At 44.8% G+C, this 26,523-nt stretch overlaps 1 protein-coding gene across 2 annotated transcripts in view; it reads left to right on the top strand.

Annotated features, from left to right (window-relative positions):
* Positions 1-26,523, top strand: part of GLRA1 (glycine receptor alpha 1) — a gene marked incomplete at both ends in the record, with an annotated part of 95,408 nt that overhangs the window by 22,347 nt on the left and 46,538 nt on the right. For both annotated transcript variants that reach the window (XM_080923816.1, XM_080923815.1), the window contains 2 exons: positions 9,981-10,108; positions 18,289-18,356. In XM_080923816.1, coding sequence (XP_080779942.1) covers positions 9,981-10,108; positions 18,289-18,356 — 196 coding nt within the window. The remainder of the gene's footprint in view (positions 1-9,980; positions 10,109-18,288; positions 18,357-26,523) is intronic.

Here is a 26,523-nt window from a genome sequence, read left to right as displayed (position 1 = left end):
ATCCTACATTAACAATGAGTGAACTGGGCAGAGATACAGTGAAAGGCAAGAGAGAGGCTGGCTTGATTATTTTTTTCTTTTTTACATGTGCCAGGCAGGCACTCTGCTGCTGAACCCCATGCCCAGTCCTGGGCATTTTGACAGGCTCTCACTTGTAGCTCCTGCTGCCCTAGAACTCACAATCCTCTTGTCTCTATATCCCTGGTACTGGGGATTCAAGTCCTGCCCCCTCCCTCCTACCACTGCTGTTGTACTTGAGATAGGTTTTGGTAGCAATTATTTCATAAACAATAAGAAGATTTCATCTGTCCATTTACTGCCTTTAGGGAATGATCAAGTTCTCAAACAGATGCCTCATACCACATCCAGGGACCCTTCAGTGCCATTATGGCCCTACTATCTAGAGCCCTGGGCAAGCCTCTGCCTGGTGATGCTGTAGGTATCCAAGGCAGCCATGGGTCAAGAATGATGTCCATGTTGTTCTGAAACCATGTCTTTCAATACTGAGTGCCCCAGGATCTCCCCTACAGTTCCAAAGAGTCATGGAAACAGTAACTGGAACAGAGCAGCTGCTGACATCGTGACCTTGGAAGCATGAACCGCAGCATCAGAGCTGTGGCAGAAGCATGTGGGCAGAAGAGACTGGTAGGCTCCTATGCTTGCTGTTTTACTAGACGCATAGTTCTGGCTAGCCGTCTGAAAGAGAATGCGTCAGCTTCTGCATCAGTGAAATGGGGTGATGATGTCATCTTTATAGGGTCATTAAAAAGACTAAATATGCTAATATATGCAAAGTGCCTAGTGAATAGGAACCACCACTATCACAAGCTCTCTGATACACATCTCCATTTCAGACCTATTTGTCCTCTGTTTATATTTCTCTACCTGTGACCTCAAATGACCAACATTTACTTGTCTGTTCAATATCTTTACCCTAAACTTTCCATTCAGAGGCCCTGAGCTCTATTCTTTGCGTGTGTACATGCACACACACACACACTCACACACACACACACACACACACATCTCTCCAGTGAGATTTATCTGATTAAACAGAAAGCCGCATCGAAGGTAATAAGAGCCATCCACTCTCCCGGCTGAGGCTGACTCGTGGCGTGCATGCTGATGAAACCAGGCCTGCTAAGAGCTTGGACTCAGCCACAGCAACAACCCTGGCTTGTCCCCTGGCCTCTGAAGAGTTCCCTGAATTCTTTTGTCCCTGTCTCATCCAGGACTACTTAACACCTACCACAGCCCAATCCATACCCCACCCCACCTCTGTCCAGTCCTATACACAAAGAAGGTGGGAGCCAAAAAAAAGTCATTCATGTAGAATTGTAATTAGTGACAAAAGATTTCAAAAATATGGTACTTATCCACAGACACAGGGTTTGACCATGGCAAACTGTGCTGTCCAGGGAATGTTCATGAACATTCCAGAAATAAAAAGGAATGCCTTCTACGCCCTTGCCCTGAATTTTTCCAGAGATTATTAAGAGTTTGGACTGCAGAGATGACTTGGATGGCGATGTACTTGCCACACAAGCATGAGAATCTAAATTTGACTCCTAGCACCCACAAGAAACACCTAGGTCCATGGCATACACTCATAACCCCAATGACAGGGAGGCAGAGACAGAAAAATCCAGCCAGTCTAGCCAAATTCATGAGCTCCAGGTTCAGTGAGAAACCATGTCTCAAAAATAAGGTAGAAAGCAGCTGAAGAAAACACCCAACATGGACCTCAACATCTATATGTACACACATACGCGCATACATGAAAACACACACAAATAACCTTCTCAAGGGTCTTACTGAAGACACTAGGGACAGAATTTAGGGGTTGTCTTGTTGATTGACTGGCTGGTTAGTTGGTTGATTGGTTGGTTGGTTGGTTGGTTGGTTAGTTGGTTGGTTGGTTGGTTGGTTGGTTTGTTGGTTGGTTGGTTGGTTGGCTGGTTGGTTTGAGACAAGATCTCACTCTGCTGCCCAGATGAGCCCCAAACTTAGGCCGGAGCAATCTTCCAGTCTTAGTCTCCCAAGTACTGAAATTATAGCCATAAGCCTAAGAACTTGTAGACTTTAGACAGGTAGAACCCCTAATGAAACATGACTACTCAGATAAATAAGCCTTATCCAGAATCTCAGGGGCATTTTATTCATTTAACAAGTGTCTCTGGGGCCCTTCCCATGTTTCATGAAAGCTGTGTCAACTAACCTATGAGATTATGCACAAAACTCCATTCTGAAGGGAAGGAAGACTATAGAACTGAGGGTTGGTCTCCAACCATGGAATAGTTGGGGCTTCCATGATGTAAGCCTTGGCAGATAAATGGAGAGTGGGAGGAGATGAGAATAAAGAATGCTTAGACATCATTTATCAAGTCCCCTATGGAAGGCCACAAGACGGCCTGGTCAAGTCACATGCTTAAGGCTCTTTCTCTTTATGTACAAAACAGGATGGGTTTTTTTTCCTACAAAGTAAGATACAGCATGTTCAGAGTGCATGTTGAGTACAATCAGTGTTTGTCTCAGGATGTTTCCTGCCATCGAGGGAAGCTTTCTGAAAATAAGGTGGAATGTCAAAGACACAGACAGGCCTTCTTCAGGATTTGACAATGTCTAAGAAAATGTGGCCTGAGTAGACCAACCTGGAGGATCCAGGATGCTGCAAGTGCTAGGTTCAGGGAGAGGTGAGCAAGTGAGGCTATCTGACACCCCTGCCACAATCAAGAGAGAGAAGGGGGGAGGGAAGAGGGAGAGAGAGAGAGAGAGAGAGAGAGAGAGAGAGAGAGAGAGAGAGAGAGAGATCTTCCTTAAATTTTGCTAGCCCTCTCACTGGACTCATTCTTTGGCTGGCCTTGCTCTGTGGGGACATTTAAATGTTGGTGCATTCCAGGCTGGAGAAAGCTATAGAGAGCATCAGACTGGGATTGACAACAACAAACATAACGATCTCTGGAGAATGAGATCTTCCGAGGGACAGGTACAGAACTGGAAGAAACCCGAGATTCTTTGCAGCTCCCTAAACATAGACTTTTATTTCGATAGCAGAGGAGAATCACGTTGAAATACATGTGCTTCTCTCCCACATGCAGTCATAAAAAGCAGGATGAGGCAAAGGCATCTTGTTCCCTAAGACCCCGGGGAGAGTGAACTTAAAGCATGAGTCTGTGGCAGTCTGCTCCCTGGTACTGCTTAGCAGATCGCAAAGTGAGAGTAATAAAATGCCAGGCTCTCCCCCACTGGCTTAAGCCCCTTACTGCAATCAAATAAAACCAGAACCGCACAGCTGGCAGGGGGGAAGCCAGATGTTGACCTGATGATGCAACTCAGGAGAAGCTGGGGGTGACCAGCCATACCCTTGCTATGACAACCTCCAAAACCAAGGACAGAAATCAATTCAACCCATCAAGCCAAGAACACCAGCCTGGCTGAACCACCTCTTCTCAGAAGCTCAGAAGATAGCACCTCCCCACCATCTGCCATATCCTTCATTCAGAAGCATGACTTGGACGGTGGCAGATGTCTGTCGAGTCTTTCTAAAAGTTGACAGAGGCTTAAATGACCGAAAACTCAATGTCTCTAATCAACCAAATACTGCCTTCCCCTTCCAGTTTACCACAGGAGTCTGATGGTACCATCTAAGCCACATGGCAACTTCCTCTCCTAAAAGCTGCAGAATATCACCAGTTCTGTCCCCTGAGCAATCAATAGCCTTGGGTAAAGTGTTTGCATTGCAAACTGAAGTTCAATCCCCAGAAACCACATTAAGAAGCTGAGAGTGGCAGTATACAGCTGTAATCCTGGAACTGGGCAAGTGGGGACAGGAAGACCCCTGGAGCTTGTGGGCCAGTCATCAGGGCCTCATAGATGAGCTCTAAGTTTACCTGAGGGAGACCCTGTCTCAAAAGAACAAGCACGAAGCAATTAAGGATGACATTAATGCTAGGCTTCCATCCAGATACACATGGACACGTGTGCACATGCACTTGCATAGACACAAGGAATGAAAGGGGAGAGGGAGGGAGAAAGGAACAGAGGGACAGAGGGAGGGAGGGAGGGAGGGAGGGAGGGAGGGAGGGAAGGAGGGAAGGAGGGAGGCAAAAGGCAAAAAGACTTTTTCATTTGATGACAGTGGGTCATTGGTTTGTGCCACCCACTAAAGGAGACATTCATATGGGAAATTATTCTGGTTGGCAGTGACATTCTTATTTGTACACCCCACAAGCACACACCTGATGCATATAGTAGGTATGTAGAAGGTAGACCAGGCTGGCTTGTAACTGAGATTTACCTGCCTCTCTTTCTCAAGTGCTGGAATCAAAGGTATGCACCACAGTGCCTGGCGATATACCCTAATTTTCATGGGTTCTGAAGATTCAAACTCAGGTCCTCAGCACTTTACCCACTGAGCCATCTCCCCAGCCCTTAACTTTGGACCCACTATAAGGACATAGACCTTACCACTCAGCCTTACCACTCAGCCTTACCACTCAGCCTTACCACTCAACCTTACCACTTAACCTTACCACTCAGCCTATGTGGTATTCCACCCTTATCTCTTACTCTCTTGCCACTGTGTTTCTCTCTCTCTCACTTTCTCTCTCTCTCTTTCTCTCTCAAATTCTTTTTGCTTCCCAAGTTCTCAAACCTCTAAACTAGATAAGCTGTTTCTTCCACCCAACACTCTTCCTGCCTCCAGTGTTTCCAAGGCAACCCACACCAGCTTAGATGACTGATCACAAATGTTTTACCCACAGTCCCTCTTGCCTGCCCCCACACCCACAAGTGATTTGAATGCCCAACCTCTACATTCACCAGTCTCTTGACTGCAGCCATTAATCACCCTAAACACTTCTGCCCTTGGTCTCTCCTTTTCCTTGTACTCTTCTTGGTTCCCTTTCCCCTCCATTTCCCAGAATCCTCTTAGCTACCTGGATCCTCTTTATTTCTCTCCTCTACTACCTTACATGCTTATCACTTTTTCTGCCCTTGCATCTAGATGTTTTTCTACATGGAACATTGTGAGGGCCGTCCCTCTACTAATCCAGAGTGGTTCTTGGTAGCACTGTGCTACATATGGTAGTTGCCATGTCCTAGATAGCTCTAGTTTATTTAAAATTGAGATTCATACTCCTTATTCCCTGGAGAATGAGACCCTAGACATAGGTCTGGACTTTCTTCCTAATACCCAAAAAGTCTTAAGAAAAGAGTTGGCACTAGGCAGACATCTTGACACTGGATGGGGAAAAAAATGGCACAAGTATGTGTCCATTTCCCGAAGGATATAAGACCAGCTCCCACCTACAAGAATGTGCTTCCAAGCTTCAGACTCCTCTAAAATTATGCTAAGCCTCATTCCAGATCATAGGCACATAAAAATCAGGAGGAAAACTAACTCACCCAAGGTCCCATGTCCCCATGTCTTTATGTCCCCATGTCCTTCCATTGACCTGCCTTGCAGTTGAACACTGTGCCCAAGCCTTTCCATGGGTTCCTAGTTTTATTTCTGCTGCTGTGATAAACACCTATACCCAAAATAAAGAGGAAACAAATTATTTACTTGGCTTAAAGATTACAGTCTGTCAGCTAAGGAAGCCAGGTCAGGAATTCTGGCAGAAACCTGAAGGCAAGACTTGAAGCCGAGACCATAGAGGAACACTGTTTACTGTCTTGCTCCCCTTGGCTTTCTCTGTTTGCTTTCTTATACAACCCAAGATTACCTGCCCAAGGGTAGCACTACCCATAATATGCTGTGTTCTCCCATATCAATCATTAATAAAGAAAACTCTCCACAGACACTCCTCCAGGCTAATATGAGGGTGGAAATTCCCCAATTGAAATTCCTTTTTCTCAGGTGACTCTCGTTTGAATCAAGTTGGCAAAAGTGACTCAAACAGATACATGTGGTATCTGTCATGTGGAGAGTCACAACTGAGGTTCCTTAAGGCCCTGGTGAGACACGTGCCCTGGGTTCTGTTAAAAAAAAATTGCATCTACTGCCAAACTCTTCTGTCAATTAGTATTCATCAGATTTATCTGGGGGCTGGAGAGATGGCACAGCAGTTAAGAGCTCTTCCTGCCCCTGAAGAGGACCCTAGATCAGTTCAAGGCACCCATGTCAGGCAGCTCAAAAACGTCTATAACCCCAACTCTCAGGGATTCAATGCTCTCTTCTGGATTCCATGGGCATCTGCACACACACACACACACACACACACACACACACAATCATTAATAAAATAAATCTTAGTACTTGTATGCTGTCAGGTGCCTCATTTTCAGACTCATTCAGCTCCTAGGTCCAGTAGGTCACAGACTCTAAGTAAGTACTTAAAGTCCCCAGAGGCAGTGACTCCAAATGCTGTCTTTGCAGTGTCCACAGATGCCCAGAACACAGATCCACTGAACACGGAGGGGGAGGCTTAAAATAATCCTGTGCAAATTGCACTGTCCAAACAGAGAGAGAAACGGATGAGGATTATCAGGCACAGGGAAATGACCCTTTTGGCATCAAGATGGAGCCTTTGTCTCTGGGGAAAATATTGGGAAACCATGGAGATTTGGGGGTTGTTGTTGAATACACACAATAATGTTGAATTAAGTTTGATTGGTTTGTTTGCCTCTTGTTTTGAGGGGAGGTTCTTTTCTTAAGATTTATTTCATGTGTATATGTGTGTGTGTTATGTTTGTCCACAGAGGCCAGTTGAGGATATTCGATCCTGCTCTTTTCATCTAGGCACTATCGTACTATGTTTGGACTCATAGCAATCCTCCTGCCTCACCTCCTGTCTCAAGCCCTGAGATTGTAGGGGTGCACCACCATACCCAACCTGAACCATTATTGAATCTCTGAGCTGCTCTCACCATCTGAGATGGGTCATCACTAAGTCTGTGTGTATCTGTAATGCTTGCAATATAGCCACAGCATCTCTCCCTGTTGGTGAGGACATCCTCAGGCTGCAGACACTGGCAAGCAACACATTTGCCACACTGCACAAATCTCGCCCCTTTACATTTAGTTGTCATTGTACCAGATGTTATAGTCCCTATCCTTAGGGACACAACTTAGAATCAGCCAGTAAGAGAGAATCTCAAAGGAGGCGTTTCCTCCCTCAGATTGGTCTCTAGGCAAGCCTATGAGGCATTTTCTTGATTAATGGTTGATGTGGGAGGGTCCAGCCCATGATGGACAGGGCTACCCTAGTCAGGTGGTTCTGGAGTGTATAAGAAAGCAAGCCATGGAGAGCAAGCTACTAGGCAATGTTCCTCTGTGGCTTTCCCTCTTGCTACTTGCTGGCCTTGCTACTGGAATGACCAAAGCAGAACTGATGGGAGCCACTACTACATTGTGTGCTACAATGCACAGAAAAACAAAACACATGTAATGTGTGCATCAACCATTGTCTCCATTCATCTGTCCCTGTGCACACTGCTCCCCCACATGACTACAAGTGGCTTAACCTGTCACAGATACCAGTAACCCCGTGTTGGCACACACCAAGCTCTGTGATATCATCCACACCCACACTCTAACCTCTGCTCACAACTGTCCCAAAGCTTTCACTAGGATACAAGACACTCTCATCAGAACATGAAGAAGCAGATCCCATCCCAGGACTCAAATTACACACCTAACAACACATAAACAATACGAAAAGTATTCCTTTTTTGTTTTGGTTTTTTTTTTTTTTTTTTTTTTTTTTTTTTTTTTGAGCTTCATATGGCCTGTGAGCTGTTTCTTGGGTATTCAGAACCTTATAAATGACTGCATGCTGTGTATTGTGTCTGTTCTTTTGTGACTGGGTTACTTTACTCAGGATGATATTCTCCAGATACATCCATTTTTCTAGGAATTTCATAAGGTTATTATTTCTAATAGCTGAGTAGTACTCCATTGTGTAAATATACCACAATTTCTGTATCCATTCCTCTACTGAAGGGCATCTGAGTTCTTTCCAGCTTCTGGCTCTTATAAATACGGCTGTTATGAACATGGTGGAGCACGTGTCCTTATTGTATGTTGGAGCAGCTTAGGGGTATATGCACAAAATTGGAATAACTAAAAAAAAAAACAGTAAGTGTATAGTACCCTCTCAGAGTGGGGTATACCTAGACCTTAAATCATTAATAACTCAAGAGCTAAGAAGATAGCCTTGTGGCAATTTTTTGGTATTTAAAAATCATTATGTTTAATTTATACACACCAAGAAAACTTTGACTATTTCCATGTTACGTTTTGTTTTACATGTACTTTATGATCTTTGTAAATAGTAAGATTTCAATGCATACTATCAAACCTTTAAAAAAAAATCAAGTACTGACAAAAATATATTCATATATTTACGCTAAAATGCTTTTAATAATTGGTACATGTATCTGTTTTTTTTAATAAAATTGCAAAAAAAAAGAATGTTAATATCTGTTAACTGAGTTTTAAAAAATAAGGTATTCCTGCCCCTAATCCATTAACCACAGCCCTTTGAGACTTGAAAAGAGCATCCCAGAGCCTGAGCAAGGATGCTTGGGAAAATCCCAGCATACCTTGCAAATCTCCTAAGAAATGCCTTACTATGTCTGTGTTTTTATACTGTGTATAGTAGTCTAATTATTTTACATTGTTAACCCATGTACCAATATTTACAAACATTTTCTATTAACAGGAATATTTGATTAATTAATGGGTGTCTCTGTATCACTCAGTCGTCATGAAATCACTGAGCACCAATTAAGGGTAGACACCTGGGGGATTAGAGAGCAAACAAGAAATAAATAAAGAAAATCAAGTGATCCCTGATCTGGGATATAAATAGATATAACTGTTTAAAAATAAACAGTTGGACCTGGCGAGATTGCTCAGAGGGTAACAACAAGTCTGACGGCCAGAGTCCGATCCCCAGGACCCACATGGTAGACAAGAAGAATTATTACTTCACGTTGTCATATGATCACCAAGTGTGTGCACATACACACACTCACATGCATGCACGAGCACAGGACTGTCACACATAAGTGGCCTGCTAAAAGTGGGGAGCGTGAATTTGTATTTCCAAATGCATTTTACTTTGTCAACTTTTTATCTATTTACTTTTTTTATATTGGATATTTTCTTTATTTACATTTCAAATGTTATCCCCTTTCCCTGTTTCCCCTCCAGAATCCCCTTATCCATCCCTACTCCCCCTGCCTTTATGAAGGTGCTCCCCCACCCATCCACCGACTCCCTCCTATCTCCCAGCCCTGGCATTCCCCTACACTGGAGGCCTCACAGGACTAAAGGCCTCTCCTCCTGTTGATGCCCAACAAGGCCGTCCTCTGCTACATATGCTGTTGGAGCTACGGGTCCCTCCATGTGTGCTCTTTGGTTGGTGGTCTAGTCCCTGGGAGCTCTGAGGGTCTGGTTGGTTGATATTGTTCTTCCTGTGGGATTGCAAACCCCTTCAGCCCCTCAGCCTTTTCTCTAACTCCTCCGTTGGGGACCATGTTCTCAGTCCAATGGTTGGCTGCAGGCATCTGCCTCTGTATTTGTCAGGCTGATTCTGAAGAGAACTTTAAATCAAGTGGGTACGTTATCTCTGAGACCCTTTAATAGCCCACACACCTGAGAGAAGGCAGGTACCCAATACACAACTGAGTTAACCAGAAGGACCCTCCATTGTTCTCCTCAGGCAGACCCAGACCCAACCTCTCAGCCTCCTCTCCCAAGGAGACCCAGCAGCCACTGTGATGACTCATGATAGCAGACACTGTGAGGAGTCGGAGACTTCTCAGTCTCAGTCAGACACTGGCTGTCTGCCAGGCCCCAGGCTGGCTTCCATTGTGGCTGAATAAACAGTGTGGCCCGTGCCTTCCTCCTTAAAAGGAGCTCAAGCTCAGAGAATTCCATGTTTTAAGTGGCTGAACAAGGCTGCGGTCTGATCGGGGCATGGAGAAGAGCCACCATCAACCTGTGCTTCTCTCTCTCTCTCTCTTCTTAGCCTTGCTGCTTCCAAAGAGGCTAACGCTGCGCGCTCTGCACCCAAGCCTATGTCACCCTCGGACTTCCTGGATAAGCTCATGGGGAGGACCTCTGGGTATGATGCTAGGATCCGGCCCAACTTTAAAGGTAGGAAACGTTCCTTTCAGATTCACAGGAACCGTTCTCCCACGGTACAAAGCGCCGTAAACCCACTTTCTCCTCCGCCCAAGGCACGCGTTACTAGGTGTTGCAATAGCTCTTCCCAACAAGTCCAGAGCCTCGGAGAATTCAACTCAATAGTACTTCCGGTTTCCTGGAGACAGTGAGTGAATTCAGGTCTATGCTGCTATGTCTAGTGTCGTAGACTGTAACGCAAGGAGTGTGGGTCAAGCATAAGTTTTCTCTGTGAGCTGGGACAGGCCCCTCCCTTTGTGGGGACCTTAGTTTTCACATTTCTACAATGTCGGCTTGGCTGCATGTGTAGCCATGAGGCATGATTCTTAGGGTTTTATGATTCCTCCCAGAGTCCGGAAAAAGAGATATGCGTGAGGGACAGGTCCACCTTGGCCTTGGCCCAAGAAGCTACCACTTCTGTTTGTAAGGGGCCTCCTACTTGACCCCACCTGCGAGAGACTCCCATAGACTAACAGATAATTCAAGATCCTCTTGTAAGTGAGACTCACCATTTCGCCTGCCCATGGAAGCTAGGAAGAACACTGACTTCTCCTTGCTGCGACAAAAGCACTGGAGGGAGGAGGGGTTCTTTCCGACCACCGAGTGGTGAACACCTGGCAAGGAGGCTGAATGAGGCAGCATCTCTGATGATGAACTCCCTTTCTCATCTCTGTACAGTTCAGGATGGAAGCCCACAGTATGAGACTGCCCACATTCAGGAAGGGTCTTCCCAGTCACAGGTCAGATATCACTGGGTAGAGTCAGTGGATAAGAAGACCCACTGGCTCCTGTGGATGGAGGTTGCTCTCCTTACCCCCAGTCAGTAGACACCTGCGGGAATGTGAGCTCCGTGTGGTCATACGAGACAGTAATCCAAGAAAACTCAAAACTGAACCCTGCAAGAAATCCCTGATTCCCGAGTCAGGTAAATTCAAACAAAACGCGTTCAGAATCCGTCGCTGCCAAATTACGCATGCTGGTCCAGGCAGCTGGACCAAGTTCTCTGCATTCATGGTCCCACTGGGACTTTATTACCAGAACAAAAGGAGATAAGAACTCTGCGTTCTCCTATACCTTTGGAGGCTGTGTCTTAAGTGACTCACAGCCCATAGACATGGCTTTAAGGACCTCTCGGGACCCTGTACAACCAAATCTTTCACACAGCACCCTGTAAAAATCTTATTCCAGGAACTAACAGCCATAGGCTCAATTCTTGGTCCTAGGTTTTTCTCCTTGTCACCTCTGTGGCTTAAGTCCAACAGCAAAGATGGATATGACAGCTGGGAACAGTTACCTAATATCTGCTTATATTCCATTAGCCCCACCCCCACCATTCCATTCCCCACACTCCCTTCTCTGCCCTGCCCTGTCCACAAGTCTCTGCAGACAGAAAGTGATCTGGGAGCTGCCTGGGAATAAGAGGTTGTACTCAGACCCACCTCCTAGCCTTCTTTCCCCACTGGCTTCTTCACTGGCCTCTGTACTGGCTGGTTTTGTGTCGACTTGACACAAGCTGCAGTTATCACAGAGAAAGAAACCTCAGTTGAGGAAATGTCTCCATGAGATCCAGCTGTAAGGCATTTTCTCAACTAGTGATCAAGGGGGAAGGGCCCAGCCCATTGTAGGTGGTGCCATCCTTGGGCTGGTAGATCTGAGTTTTATAAGAAAGCAAGCTGAGCAAGCCAGGGGGAGCAAGCCAGTAAGCAGCATCCCTCCATGGCCTCTGCATCAGCTCCTGCTTCCTGACCTGCTTGGGTTCCAGTCCTGACTTCCTTTGGTGATGAATAGTAATGTGGAAGTGTAAGCTGAATAAACCCTTTCCTCCCCAACTTACTCCCTGGTTATGATGTTTGTGCAGGAATAGAAACCCTGGCGAAGACAGCCTCCAAATGGCATTCTGTCACCATTAGCACAGCCTGGTTTCTCGGGTTTCTGCTGCTGTGATGAAAACCATAATCAAAATGCAACTGGGTAAAAAGATTTGGTTTGGTTTATGCTTCTGTATCACAGTCCATCACTGAGGGAAACTGAGCAAGAACTCCAGGAAGGAACCTGGAGGCAGAAACTAATGCAGAAGCCACAGGGCAGTGCTGCTTAGTGGCTTGCTCAGGCTGCTTATACACCCAAGACTACCTTCCCAAGAAAGACATCACCAACAGTAGATGATGTAGGCCCTCCTACATCGGTGACTAATTAAAAAAAAAATATACCACAGGCCAATTTGACTTCTCAGTTGAAGTCACCAAATATCTCTAGCTTGTGTCAAGTTGACGTAAGACTAGCCAGCATGCCTTGGTTCTCCCACGAATAGGACGCTTTGTAATACAGTTGGCTGGAGCACTTCCCCAAGTTAGAATCTCACACACCTAGGAAAGCCAGGCAGATATGCTGCCAGGGTAGAAGGAGATGAAGATAAGAAAGCATAGAAGGCTTGGGGCAAGGGAGGTGGTTCAGTGACTTAAATGTACCTGCAGTTCAGACCTCTGTAAAAGCCAGGCATGGTCACGTGTCTGTAACACCAAAACTGGAATGGTAGTGAAAGGCAGATCTCCGGCCAGCCGGTACTCAGTGGTTGAGGTCTGGGTTCTGTGAGACACCCTGTCTCAAAAGATAAGGTTTAGAAAAATAGTCAGAGACATCCACCTTCTTTCTTCCCATTCTCCAGATGGATGGATGGATGGATGGATGGATGGATGGATGGATGGATGGATGGATGGATGGAATGATGGATAGATAGATAGATAGATAGATAGATAGATAGATAGATAGATAGATAGAAAAATTTGAAAGGTCCACTCTTCCTTTGTTCCTGCCCATGGCTGCCAGGAAAAAACTGTGGTTATTCAGGTCCTCCAAGACAGGACTTAAGTCTGAGGTTTTATGTGAAATCTCTGAAACAGAGACTAAATAATGTCTCTTGTTACCACCACTGGTTAAGCCAAATTCATTCTAGCACAGGAGGCTATGGACTTTAGCCACAAGGCTGCACCAATTGCTCTCAGCTGGAAGCTTTTAGAAACTGAGTCCACCATGCCCTCTGGACTCTCTCAGAACTCCACCCTATCATGGTACGGTTTCTCTGGGATTCATTTTGTCAAATGATAGAGTTACCTAAACAGAGACTCATTTCCCTCCTTCATTTAACCCAAGTTCTGGGTTTTTCTTTTTACTAGCCTTATACTATATAGATGCTCCAAAGAATCACCTTCAAGGTTCAAGGGTTATTCTTTCTATATGCCACCACACTTCACACAGAAGCCCTCAGGAAGCTTTGCTACTCCAGGCTAGCCTCCTACCTCAGCCTCCTGAGTGCTGAGATTACAGCATATACTTCCATGCCCCTCTGAAAATCTTACTCAGAACACTTGAGCTACAAATGTTCAAGACTAGATAATCCTTCAGACTTTCTACTCCACACTGGCTCCCCTTCCACCTATCCCTGGCTAGAAGCAAGGAACATCTCAGGTTTGGTTCCTACACAGGAACTAGGAAAAGGACTTTGCTGTCCTCCCTTAAGCCTAAAGCAGTAAGGTAACCTTACTGTACCCAGCCTCCTCTCTTTTTCCCTCTTCAGACTCAGATAAGACTCCCCAAAGCTCAGCATTCCTAAAATGACCAACACACACACATGCACACACAGTTTGGAACCTCAACATTTATTCTCTCAACAGCTAGACTATACAACAGAAGCAACATGCTTCTGGCCATCGTGAAGTCTGTGGTGACCAACAACTACAAGCCACCTTGGTCCACAGAACATACAGTTCACACCCTAATATAGAAGTAAACAGTGATAAGACTGCTTATCCAGCCTGCGATCCCCCGAAAGATCTCTTCCTGGGACTGAGCCTCTGTCTCAGCATCCAAAGGCAGATGCAAGGAAAAGGACAAGCCCCTCCCAGATCTGAGGCTTTGCCTCAGCCAAGGCTTTGTGTGTTGCAGTGGCTTCCGGGATCAGGGGCATAGCCCAATGCAAACATACACAAAAGCAAAATTAAACTTTAATATTTAATGAAATATATACATTATCCGGCTGCCAACGGCAACGGGGTTGTAATTTTCTCAAGATAATTTAATTTCGGATTTATATCCATGAACCACACCTCCCCATGGGGTCTTTTTGGCTGGCAACCTCTCACACTCGTTCATCAGCATCTCATTTCTGTGGGAGTCACAGTGCTGGCTGCACAAAGCCCTGTGCACATCACCTCCAGGCATGAGCAGTGAGATACTCTTTGGGGTATCTAGATGATGGGAAATAAAATAAAAAGAAAACGGTGGGTCTGGGGGTGAATGAGTGAGGGAAATAGGCTTCTGTGTAGGTGACCCTAACAAAACAGTAATTCTCACCCAGCATAGACAAACAACATGCACAGTTATCCAGTGATGAACACACCAGATTATGAAGAGGGTTGTGATCCTTCCCAGAAACCTCCCAACCTAGCTCTGAATTCGGATTACCCAGGTGGCTTGTCAAACAATAGGCCTTGTGCTAAGAGTCACTGCAAAGGGCTGAGCCAAGGGCTCTACAATTTTTGTTCTGGTTTGGTTTGGCTTTAGTTGGGTTTTGTTGTTTTGTTTTGTTTTGTTTTGTTTTGTTTTGTGAGACAGGAGTCTCACCCTGAAGCCCATGCTGACCTCAGACTTCTGGCTTTCCTGTGTCCACTTCTTGGGTCTTAAGATTCCAAGCATGAGCCTCCACACCTCATGTGCTCTGAGACCGAAATTTTTCAGATGGCTTCAGCCATGCACAAGTCAGGAAAACAAGGACCCAGCTTCACTAGCCCATAACTAAGCCATGAGCTAGCTTTCCTGGGAGGACGACAAACCATTAGAGCTCAGACAGGCCGCCTGGCATCCCTCAGCAGTTTCTGACTCTACTCAGGCTGTCCCTGCTGTCTCTCTACTCTCCCACCCTTCCCGTACCCTTTACATACCCGTCCTTCACTCACAATAGTCTCTGGAAACCCCCTCCTTTTTCCTCATCTTGTAAATTGGTTCATTTGAGAAGGAAACGCAAGTGTCCCAGGAGGCCAGAGGCAGACTCGCTTTCAAGAAGGATGACGGGGAAGCATCTCAGTGGTGGAGTTCTTGCCTAGCATGGGCTAGGTCTTGAGTCTCATCCTCAGCACTGGGCAACAAGAAAAAAGGAGGAAGAGGAGAAGTCGGAGGAGAAGGGATGAGGCCCTCTAATGAGAAATAACTCACCCTTCCCTGGGATTTCCCACCCACTGTCTTACTGTAACCCCAAGTGTCCATAAAAGCTTTTGACCCTCCCTGAGCCCTTGAAGGTGAATATTTGAGATTTCCTTACTATTCCTCTAGACCAGCCTTGAATCAATCTGCTTCCAAAAATGAGGAGGATGAGAATTATGATGACAATGATGATGGTGGTGGTGGTGGTGGTGATGGTGGTGGTGGTGGTGGTGGTGGTGGTGATGGTGGTGGTGATGGTGGTGGTGGTGGTGATGGTGGTGATGGTGGTGATGGTGGTGGTGGTGATGGTGGTGGTGGTGGTGGTCGTGGTGGTGATGGTGGTGGTGGTGGTGATGGTGGTGGTGGTGAAGGTGGTGGTGGTGGTGGTGATGGTGGTGGTGGTGGTGGTGGTGGTGGTGGTGGTGGTGGTGGTGATGGTGGTGGTGGTGGTGATGGTGGTGGTGGTGGTGGTGATGGTGGTGGTGGTGGCGAAGGTGGTGGTGGTGGTGGTTGTGGTGGTGGTGATGGTGGTGATGGTGATGGTGGTGGTGGTGGTGGCGGTGGTGGTGATATAATAGTGTCCAGCCTTCCCTCCAAATTGCTGGGAGGAATCAAGATTCAGAAAATAGAGGAGGCTACCCCGAGTCACATCAGCAGCTGAGGCTGAAGTCAAACATGTACCCCAGAGGCTGACACTCACTGCTTTGAAGGGAAACCTGGATTCCTCCCATTCATCAAGCCTTCTAAGAAAAATGAAATCTTAATTAAGTTTATATGCAGGCTGTGGACTACTTTCTGAAGATTAACATGATGTTTTGGGTACCAGAGCACTTAAGTTATCCACTCTCTTCATTCCACAATCAGAAAGCTTTGGTTCCAGTCCTGGCTGTACTGCCTTCTGAGCCCAGACGTATGACTAAAACAAACAGTGCTCCCTTGACAAGTAGGAACAATCATGCTCTTCCTGTCTTAGCAACTCCTGGGATCAACAAGAGATGGACTCTAAAGGCAGTTACAGTTTAAAAATCCTTCAAGTGAAGGGCTATTATCTATCCAAGTCCTAAGCACCTTCAAGGTCAGATCAAGGTCAGCATTTCTCCAAGGGTCTTCCTGCCTTAGTCTTCAAACCTTTTCTCGGCTGAGTTCTGCTCCTTTGGCCCTTCTTGCTCATGCCCTGCCCTCCTCTCTAGCTGTCTCATGCTTTCTTATATGGAAACCCCATGTTTAGTCTTCTAGATTCTACCAGGTATGATGGCACACTCCTGGAGCCCCCAGGAACCCCCAGCCATCAGAAGGCTGAGGCAGAGAACCACTATAGTGAGTTCTGTATCAGCCTGGGATACAGGATATGAGGGGTTTCATAAAGGCAGTAGGGAAACCTGATCAATAACTCAGTTAGTAAAGTACTTGCCTTGCAAGCGTAAGGAGCTGAGTTCAATTCCCAGCACCCAGGGAAACCCCTCTCATATAATTCTGGTGCTAGAAGTTGGAGACAGATGACCCTTGGAGCTTTCTGGGCAGCAAGTCAAACCTACTGTGGTAGTTCAAGCAGAAGTGCTCCCCATAGGCTTTGGCACACTTGGTGTTTCTGTTTGGGATTTGTAGGAGGTCAAGCCTTGCTGGAGGACATATGCACTGGGAGGTTGTATCTGAGTTTTTATAGCTTGTCCCTACTTCTAGTTCTCCCTGTGTCTGTCTCCATCTTTGTTTCTCTGTCTCTGTCTCTGTCTCTGTCTCTCTCTCCCTCTCCCTCTCCCCCCCCTTTATGCTTTAGGTTGGTTAAAGATGTGATCTCTTGGCTTCCTGCTCCTGATGCTATGCTTACCCTTTGATGCCATGTCCCTCTACCATGATGGACTCTTACCCATGTGGAATCAAAGGCCTAAATAAGCTTTCATACAAAAGTTTCTTTTGATCATGGTGCTCTATCAAAGCAACACAAAAGTAACTGATACAGTGAGGAACTCTGTCAAAAAAGGGAGGTGAGTGGTACCTAAGGAATAATGACCAAACACCCATGAATGCATGTACATACATGCACACACACATTCGTGAACACATACTCAAACACACAGTGACTCTGAGTTCTGCTCCTGACTGCACAATCCTGCTTCCTCCTCCCTCTCAGCCTGTCTCCTATGGCACAGCCATTAAGAGTCAGGTTAGTCAGAACTGGAACCCTGGTCCTACCGTTCTCTAGCAGTGAGGCCATAGATGAATAATTTGGCATCCCTGGCCCTCAGTTTCCTACTCTGCACAACCAGCCTTCTCACAGACCTGTGAGAAGATGTGGTGAGATCATACCAGTCAAGGTCTTATTGAAGCAGCTGCCATGGTAACTTCTGCCATTCATGGTGTGAAATGAAGGGTCCCAGCTTCAGCCAGGCAGAGTCCCCATCAGAACGAAGTGCAGTGGTATTTCTTCTCTTCTTTCATGGGCATATCAGGGCTGGGGAAAAAAAAAAAAACACTTGTCCACAAAGTATTTAACAAAGGCTTGCAGACTGTCGGTCAGGCTCCCTCCAGATCCCACGCCTGGTAATTCCCATCATCACCCCTTCATTCTCAGTTCATAAGTTCAAGGCAAAGAACTTGCTGTTCCTTTCGATTCCCGAGATGGCCTCCAAATGTTGTAGCCATAAATATATCTCAGACACAAATTAAAAGGCACCAGTGGGGCTTGGGGAAGGGATTTCAGCCAGATGGCAGGGTGATGAATCACCCTGTGTTAATGAAGGTACAGCTTGGCTCAGCTTCCTGTGAGGTATGCCTGCCCCTTACCTGGGAGCTGGGGAGTTTAGTCTGGCAGAGATACTAAGTGCAAGTTAGGGACCCCAGGCACTTAGGGGTAGGGTAGATAACTAGCAAGGGACTCCTTGGCCCTCTAGGGAAGTCTATCCTTGAAGTTAGTTTTTCTACAGCCTGGGACTCAGTGGAGACTCTCTCTTGATTGGCAGGTCCTCCTGTGAACGTGAGTTGCAACATCTTCATCAACAGCTTTGGTTCCATCGCTGAGACAACCATGGTGAGTATGTTACAGCAACTGCTGTTTCCACAGTAGGTGTCTCTGCCCCAGGAAGGTTTCTCTTCTATACTGGATATCCCCCCAAGAAGGCACAGGATTGAGTATTTTAGTTTCTGTCCAAGCCAATGTTTTGGATAAAGGCTTAACATCTGGAGAGGGTTTAGCTGCTAACAAGGTAAGCCCAGGACAAACCTTCAAAATTACAAGAACAAAATTATAGACTGTAATAGAGGGGAGTTGTGATTAAAATCCATTATATCTATGTGTATGAAAATGCCACAATGGGGGCTGGATGTGGTGGTGCTTGCCTTTAATCCCAGGCTTGGGAGGCAGAGGCAGAAGGATTTTCTATGAGTTTGAAACCAGCCTGGTCTACATAGTTCTAGGCCATCTACACCTTGTCTCAAAACAAAAACAAAGTCACAAAAAGTTTTGAAAATTAAACAATAAGGCTGAAGTGCACGGATCAGTCAGCGAAGTTGTCACTCAAGCCTAAAGACCTAGGCTTGATTCCAGAATCCAAGCTTTAAAAACAAACCCAGCTGCTATGGTGGCACAAGCTTCTAATCCCAGGACTAGCAAAGGAGAGAGTGCAGATCCCTGGGTCTGGCTTGCCAACCCGACTAGCCTAATGAAGGAGCCACAGTCTCCTGTGAGAGACTTTGTCTCAAGAATAAGGTAGATAGCTCCAAAGGAACAGCACCAAGGTTGACTCCTGACCACCACACACATCCATGTGTGTTCGTGTACACACATTTGAATTCCTCCCCCCCCATCTCTCTGTCTATGTCTATCTCTATCTCTCTATCTATCTCTCTCTCTCTCACACACACACATACATTTACATGCACCTGAATATACACACATGTATATCCACCTGAATACACATACATATATATGTACATTCACCTGAATACACACACACATGTGTACATCCACCTAAATACACACACACATGTGTGCATCTACCTGAATACACACACACCAGGGTATTTATATTAAAATAAAATGTGCCTGGCTGTGGGGATGCACAGCTGTAATAACAGCAGGCTATATCTCTCAGGTAGCTGAGGCAGGAGAAAAAAAAGCCAGTCTGGGTTAGTTTCTGTTTCTATGGCTAGGAAGGGACATCATAACCACAGCAACTCTTATAAAAAATATATTTCATTGGAGCTGGCTTACAGTTTCAGAGTTTCAGTCCATTATCATTATAGTGGGAAGCATGGCAGCATGCAGACAGATATGGTGCTAGACTCAGCATGCAGAAGAATGAAAATAGACCCTTTCTTATCTCCCTGTACAAAGCTCAAGTGCAAGTGGATCAAACATCTCCACATTAAACCAGGTACACTGAAAGTATTAGAAGAGAAAGTAGGGAAAACCTTAGAACACATAGGCACAGGAGAAAATTTCCTGAACAGAACACCAATGGCTTGAGCTCTAAGGTCAAATATTGACAAATGGGACTTAATGAGATTGCAAAGTTTCTGTAAGGCTAAAGACACTGTCAAGAAAACAAAACGGCAGCCAACAGAGTAGGAAAAGATCTTTAGCAACCCCACATCTGATAGAGGCCTAATATTCAAGGTATACAAAGAACTCAAGAAGTTAGACACCAGAGAAACAATCCTATTAAAAATGGGGTACAGAGTTAAACAAAAAGTTCTCAATTGAGGAATATCGAATGGCTAAGAAGCATCTAAGGAAATGCTCGACATCATTAACCATCAGGAAAATGCAAATCAAAACAACCCTGAGATTCTACCTCACACCAACCAGAATGGCTATGATCAAAAATTCAGATGACAGCAGATGCTGGAGAGGATGTGGAGAAAGAGGAACACTTCTCCACTGTTGGTGGGGTTGTAAGCTGGTACAACCACTCTGGAAGTCAGTCTGGCGGTTCCTTGGAAAATTGGACATAGTACTACCTGAAGACCCAGTTATTCCACTTCTGGGCATATACCCCAGAGAAGCCCCAACATACAACAAAGACACATGCACCAAAATGTTCACTGCAGCCCTATTTATAATAGCCAGAAGCTAGAAAGAACCCAGATGTCCTTCAGTAGATGAATAGATGCAAAAATTGTGGTACATTTACACCATGGAGTACTACTCAGCTATCAGAAACAATGACTTTATGAAATTCTTAAGAAAATGGATGCATCTAGAGAATATCATCCTGAGTGTGGTAACCCAGTCACAAAAGAACAAACATAATATGCAGTCACTGATAATTAGATACTAATCCCAGAAAGCTCTGAACACTCCAGAAACAACTCACAGACTATATGAAGTTCAAGAAGAACAAAGGCCAAAAAAAAATGAAAAATCATTATGCTTAATCTTTACACACCAAGAAAACTTTGACTATTTCTAGGCTACATCTTATTTTACATGTACTTTGTGCTCATTGTAACTCGTAAGATATTAATGCATACTATCAAACCTTTAAAAAAATTCAAGTACTGAAAAAAATGTATTCACATACTTTTATGCAAAAATGCTTTTAAAATCTGTGCATTTATCTCTGTTTTTTAAAATAAAGTTGTTCAATTAAAAAAAAAAGAAAAGAAAAGAAAAGATATGGTGCTAGAGACGGAGCTGAGAGTTCTACGTCCAGATCAGCAGGCAGCTGAAAGAGAGCGCTACACTGGGCATCTGAACCCTCAAAGCCCACCCACAGTGACACACTTCCTCCAACAATGCCACACTTCCAAATAGTGCCACTCCCTGTGAGCCTATGGAAGCCATTTTCTTTCAAACCACCATACTGGGCTACTTGGTAAGATCTTGTCTCAAAAATAAATCAAAGCACAAAAAACTACTGATGATTTTCAAATTGACCCACAGAATGGAGGAAGATGCTGGTTATAGATGCTGAAGTGACGGACTGGGCCTGCTGTGTTGTTTGCTCTCTATCTAATGTATTCTGGAGTGGGGGGGCACAAGGTTGGTAAATGTTAATAGTGATAGTCTCTGGCCCACAGACTTATGGGTAATTTTGTAGCTTATTCCGCTAGGACCCATCGATCACTTTCACATTTCCTCAAGGAGTAGACATGTTAGGAATTCCAAATATATGAAATGACCGTTTAAAAGTGTTTCTCGGTCACTCAAAACGAAACATAAAGCAGTTGTACTCCTGTGGAGGGAGTTACCTAGTTGGTGAGGAAAAAAATTAAAAATACAATAAATAATAAAAATGAATAAAAAATAGAACAACCTGGAGTCAGCTTGTGAGTAGACTGAGATTCAGCCAGTCCCTTTCCCAAAACACACACTGCCACACTCATGTCCCCAACTCACGGCCACCTACCTCTCACCTTCCCTGCCAAAGTTTCTACATTTTCTCTACACAGAAGCCTCTGTGCACAACAAATGTTTTACATATACTTTTACATATTCCAAGCATGTAAGCATATAAAATAAGTACACAAATTAAATATTTACTGATAATTGTAGAGATTTATCTGAAGACAATTCTTTAATATAATTTTACCATTTATTAAAGAAAAAAGCAAATGTTTATGCTAAAATAATGGATAGGCTTAGTTTGCTTTTAAATAGGTAAATTAGAATTTTGTATATGTACATGTGTGTGTATGCGCACGCATGCACTCATACGTAGGCATGTGTGAGTGGGTACCATCATGAGACCAGAAGAGAACATTGGGAATCTTCCTCTATTTCTCTTCTCTCTCTCTGCTTTGTTTCCTGGAGACAGGGTCTCTGGCTTGCCATTTAGGGGGGGCTCCTGGCATCTTCATGTCTCTGCCCATCAGGGCTAAGGGTGCAAATGCTCACAGCCTTGCTTGGCTTTAAATAGATTACTGTGCATCTCTGGCTGGCCTGGAACTACCTTCCCATGTAGTCCAGACCACACTGACCTTAAACTCACAGAGATCTGCTCACTTCTGCCTTGGAGTGCTGGGATTCAAAGTGTACGCAACCACACCATGTTTTCACGCTGTTTTCCACATGAATGCTGGGGCTTCTGATTTAGGTTCTCATTCTTGCAAGGGACTCTTCCCTAGCCCCAAAAATTTAATCTTGACCAGATACTTGACACTGCAGGATACAGCTATTGTCAGCATTTGCCAGAGTTGGTCAATACTTCAATTCAGAATCATCAATGCCAAAACCATCAACATACATCACAGCAATGTATCCAAAAATGACAGATGTGTGTTTAAGGCCTTTCTAGATATTGTTGGAAATTCTTTCCTAATCCCAAACCAAAATACACTCATTTTTTTTTATAAAGCCCAAGTCAGCAGTCGAAACAGCAATTTGTAAAATCAAACATTCCAACAGAATGCAATGCAAAGATACAGATTTGAAATATGCACGACCAGAAATGATAGTAGGAAATCCTGTCTCTGTTTTCTACAAGTACACCATGACTGTCTGTGGGAGCAGAAAACTTTGTCTGTGGGTCTAGGGAGATGATATAATTGGTACAGTGTTCACCTAGCATGCAGGGTGCTCTGAATTTGAACCCCAATACCACATGAACTGTATGCTAGTTCATGCCTCTAAGCCCAGAACTCAGGAGATGGAGGCAGAAGATGAGACGTACGAGGTCTTCCTTGGCTACATAGCAAGTTCAAAGCCATCTGAGCACCTCCAGGAGCCCCTCATTGGCATCTCAGGTCTCTACTCTGAGACTGTTCCCACTGTCACACTTAGGGCTATATCAGTCTGGTTGCTTGTCCCTCCCCGAACCGTACCAGACATCTATGGCCAACTGATGTCCTGCCTTGTTTCCTGAAATGATCAACCTCAATAGCCAACACAGCAATGCAGCTGCAAAAACTCATTCGCTTAAATAAATAAGCCAAAGCAGATGCACCGTTTATCCAGTCCAGATGTAGCTTGGTCCCCAACATTTACAAATACAGGATCTGTCCTTCCCATTGTAAACTCATAATATCACTGAGCTCTTCACAGGACAAAGAGATCAAAATCTGTTTTATTGGGGGGAAAAAAAACCTGATCTTGACCAGGTCCAGAAGGTGTGTGTATACATGCAAAAGACTACTGAGCTGGGAAGAATCTGGCTCACTTGGAAAAAGTGTTTGCCACACAGCATGAGGGCCAGAAATCAGTCCCCAAAGCCCACTTTAAAAGTTGGACATGTTAGCACACACTTGTAATCTCAGTGCAGAGGAAGGAGAGACAGGCTGGTCCCTGAGGCTCAGTGGCAGCCAGCAGACCATAGTCTGTGAGCCTTGGGCCATTAAAAAATTAAAAAGGTAGATTGCACCTGAAGAAAAGCACCTGAAGTTAACTTACAGCCTCTATGTATGCATGTCAATCGATTAATTATCTTAATTAATTGATTAATTTTAACTAATCAGTTAATTAATTAAAAAGACCAGGGGCTGGATCACCTACTTATGAAAATGAGCCAACTCTGTAAGATAGAACATAGCACATCTCTCTCTCTCTCTCTCTCTCTCTCTCTCTCTCTCTCTCTCTCTCTCTCACACACACACACACACACACACACACACACACACACACACACACAAATATATACATACCATACATGCATGCATGCATAAACAGATTAATGCAAAGTGGAAACCCAACCATGGCATACCAAGCTCTAAGTGGAAAACAGGATATAATGACTCTGGGGACAACCCACAAGAGGAGCCCAAGGAAATGTCAGTGTTCAGAGCAGAATGAAGAACAGGTCTAACCACTTCCCTTAAGAACACAGGACTCAGGTGCTGCCTATTAGGCAGGGGGGAGGCAGCTCCCTTCCATCCCACACACTTCAGAATACTATGATATTTTTGTCATTATCTTCCTAATTATCTATATTTGCTCAGTTTACTTTGCATATGACTCAGAAAGAAATCTAAAATCTCAGACCTAGAGAAAAGCTTGTAGAAATCGCCATGGTGGCTCACGCCTTTAAGTCCCAGCACTTGAGAAGCAGAAGCTGGAGGATCTCTGTGAGTTCGAGGCCATTTATGAAAGGTCGCACAGAACAAAACATGGTTCCAAAATCCTAGGTGGATTTCTGTGCATAACCAAAGTTTCCTCCTCCTGGACTTTCCTCTTCCCTAAGAGCAGTGATTCTCAGTCTTCTTAATGCTACAACCCTTTAATACAGTTCCTCGTGTTGTGGTAACCCCCAACCATAATTTATTTGCTACATTATTGCCATAATTTTGCTACTGTTATAAACTGTAAAATAAATAGCTGTGTTCTCTGATGATCTTAGGTGGCCCCATGAACGTTTCATTTGACCCTCAAAGGGGTCTCGATACACAGGTTGAGAATTGCTGCCTCAGATCCTATCAAACAAACTTCCCCTTGCATATGTTCTCCCCAGCCTCTCAGGATGCTTTTGCAGAGCCAGCCTGGGCTCATGTTAACAGCAAGATCAGCAGCTTGTTCATGAGAGCCCTTGAGATGCTGCTGTATGCCAAGCAGTGAGTACAGCATTCTGCTTTTGTTGTCTCAGACTCTCAGCAACCCAGTAGGCAAGATCACTCCAAGTAAGAAGTGCAGAAACTGAGGACCAGAAACTTTAAGGTATTTACCTAACGACATAGTTAGTAAGTTGCCTAGTTAGAATTTGAACTCAGATCTCCTTCACCTCAAAACTCATGTTCTCCTGTACTCTTGAGAACATCCAAATTTGCTTGTCTGATTTCATTAAGGGCATTGAAGCTGAGAGGGAGCTCACTGACTAACAGAAAATGAAATATTGCCTACCAGAAAGAGAATTTGTTGCAGGGTATTTGATCATACTATGAACTCTGAGATTGTGTTGTTTACTGGGGGAAAAAAATCTGTTTCTAGTTGTGGTGTGGCTCAGCCTTAGCATACATACATACCCTTAGTACATACCTTTAATCCCAAACAATGAAGGTAAAGTTAGTTTGTAGAAGGAAGCACCCATGTTCAAAAGTGATGTCTGGTTGAGTGGCAGACAAAGTGAAAAATCAGAGAAAGATTTAACAGAATAGGATATGCCCAACTGTCACGAGAAGAGAAAGGAAAAGGAAGTTACTAGAGAAAACAATGTAGAGGTGGGGGAAGCAATTTTATTGGGATAATTGTACAGAGGCAGGTTGCAGAGAGAGAAACACTACTAGACACAGGCAAAGACCGAATGAGCCAGAGAATGAAAAGGAGCCAGAAGATTAGAACAGATTGCCAATGCTCATATGAGACTAAGCAGAAAAGTTTAGGAGAAACAGAGAAGCCAGATTGGATTTGTCAGTGTGGAGAGGAGTTTGAGCCAAAACAGCTGAAATGAATAGCCAGCCAGAGATCAAAAGGAGCTAGAAAGGATGAGTTTACTCTGCAGCGAGTCTAAGAGGCAGAAAACATTCTAGGCCTAGATACAACTTACAAAGGCTAGAAGCTTCCAGGGCTAGACCTGGGTTAGCAGACTAAGGCAGTAAGCCTCCAAGATGACAATTATATCAGGCGAATAAAAGATACAATTTCAAGGGTTGCCACTGACCACAAATCCCCAAGGCTCTACCTCTCCAGCCTCACAGAGAACTGCCCTAACACCAAGGGGTTATAGCAGTGTAGATAAAGTCACTATGTCAGAATCTTGCGAGGCACCAAGATGCTAGTACATCCCTAGCTGCAACTGGAGAGCCCAACCTGAGCCTTCCCTTCCCTCCCTCTCTCCCTCCTTCCCTCCTGCTTTTTTCCTCTCCTTCCCTCAGGGAACCTGGCTTTATTCGCCAGATTAACAGAGCCAAAAGCATGGACAGGAAGAAGGACCCCAGTATTCTCTCCTCATCCCACCAAGAGGAGGAAGGGTACCTTAGCTCTCATCTAACCTTCCCAGAGCTGTCTCAGAAGGCAGAAGAAAGAGCAGGGAAAAATAAAAAGAAATGGAGAAGAATCCCTTCTCCAGCAACTCTGTCTACAAGAGAAATATCTAGGCCAGTAGTTCCCAACCTGTGGGTCACAACCCCTTTGGGGGTCACATATCAGACATCCTGCATACCAGATATTTACATTATTATTCACAACAGTAGCAAACTTACAGCTATGAAGTAGCAACTTACCTAGATCTAGAATGCAGCAGGAAGTAACAAGATTTCACATATGTATGTGCATATGAGGTTGCACTGTGTAATGCAGCAACTATTTTTCCGTGCAGTATTTGTGTACA

This window comes from Micromys minutus, assembly GCF_963924665.1.
Source record: "Micromys minutus genome assembly, chromosome: 10".
Classification (NCBI taxonomy): domain Eukaryota; kingdom Metazoa; phylum Chordata; class Mammalia; order Rodentia; family Muridae; genus Micromys; species Micromys minutus.
This window is presented reverse-complemented; position numbering and strand designations above follow the sequence as displayed.